At 39.1% G+C, this 1,253-nt stretch overlaps 1 protein-coding gene across 1 annotated transcript in view; it reads left to right on the top strand.

Annotated features, from left to right (window-relative positions):
- Window positions 1-1,253, top strand: part of cep290 (centrosomal protein 290) — a 34,099-nt gene that overhangs the window by 17,102 nt on the left and 15,744 nt on the right. Inside the window, exons 19-20 of the mRNA XM_016259595.1 lie at window positions 658-773; window positions 930-1,032. Coding sequence (XP_016115081.1) covers window positions 658-773; window positions 930-1,032 — 219 coding nt within the window. The remainder of the gene's footprint in view (window positions 1-657; window positions 774-929; window positions 1,033-1,253) is intronic.

The raw sequence follows: 1,253 nt of genomic DNA, 5'->3' as shown, positions 1-1,253 counted from the left end.
GGGTGGAGCTACTGTAAATAGCCTCTATCAACAAGGCGGGCTATTTGCACTCAAGTGTAAATAGACACTCCGAAAAAAAAAATCCATAAACGCTTATAATGCGTGTATCTGGCAACTCGACTGAGGCTGAGCCCGCGTCCTCAATCACAACTCGCTCAAGGGACGAGGCCATGTAACCTTTTCACGATGATAATATATATATTTTTTTAATCCAAATAGCTTGCTGAAATACTTATGCAGCCGCCTCATCTACGTCAGCCATGCTGATCATGACCTGTCCCGGTGACCCTGATCGCGCCTGACCTGCCTTCCGTTTCCACTATACGCCTTCCGTTTCCACTACTCTCTCACACATACATACATTCTTCTCTTACATACACATATTTTCTTCAGACATACATGCATTCTATATATATATGTACGTGAAAGGAGAATGTATGTGTGTGTGAGAGTAGAAATGTATGCATGTGAAAGGAGAATGTAAGTGTGTGAAAGCAAAAATATATGTATGTGAAAGGAGAATGTATGTGTGTGAGAGTGCCAGAATGAATTATGTCTTGTACGGCCCCTCATATGTCTCAGTCCAGTTACTGTATCACATAACAGAAACCAGATGTAACGCACATAATATTAAGACTCCCAACTGTGGATATTCAGGAGATCAAAAACAAAGAAGATTCCATTGAGCAGCTCAGTTCGGCTCTGGAAGAATATAAAAGGAAATTTGCAGTGATCCGCCATCAGCAAGGACTACTATACAAGGAGTATCAAAGGTATGCCGAGCCAATAGGAGAGTTTATATTATAAAATATTGTATATATAGAGGTATGCTGATCCAAAAATATTGCTTATAAAACATGTTCGATTACACATATGTTCAGTGACAAATAAAGCATGATTTTACCATCACCTCATGTGCTCTGATTCAGCGAGAGGGAGTCTTGGCAGAAAGAGAGAGACTCTTTTGCCGAACTGAAATCCAAACTCGAGGAACAAAAGGAGGCGGATGCAGTCAAAGTCAAAGAGTACAATGTAAGTCTCTTAAAGGGATAGTTACGGAAGTTCTAAGTGGCCATGCATAATTTTTTTTTTCCTTCTTGTTTTCTCGTTATAACGACTTATTTTCTCGTTATATCGACATAACGAGAGTTATTTTCTCGTTATAACGACTTATTTTCTCGTTATATCGACATAACGAGAGTTGTTTTCTCGTTATAACTACTTAATTTTCTCGTATATCGACATAACGAGAG

The sequence above is a fragment of the Sinocyclocheilus grahami genome, unplaced genomic scaffold (genome assembly GCF_001515645.1).
Source record: "Sinocyclocheilus grahami isolate Dianchi unplaced genomic scaffold, SAMN03320097.WGS_v1.1 scaffold30.1, whole genome shotgun sequence".
NCBI classification, from domain to species: Eukaryota; Metazoa; Chordata; class Actinopteri; order Cypriniformes; family Cyprinidae; genus Sinocyclocheilus; species Sinocyclocheilus grahami.
This window is presented reverse-complemented; position numbering and strand designations above follow the sequence as displayed.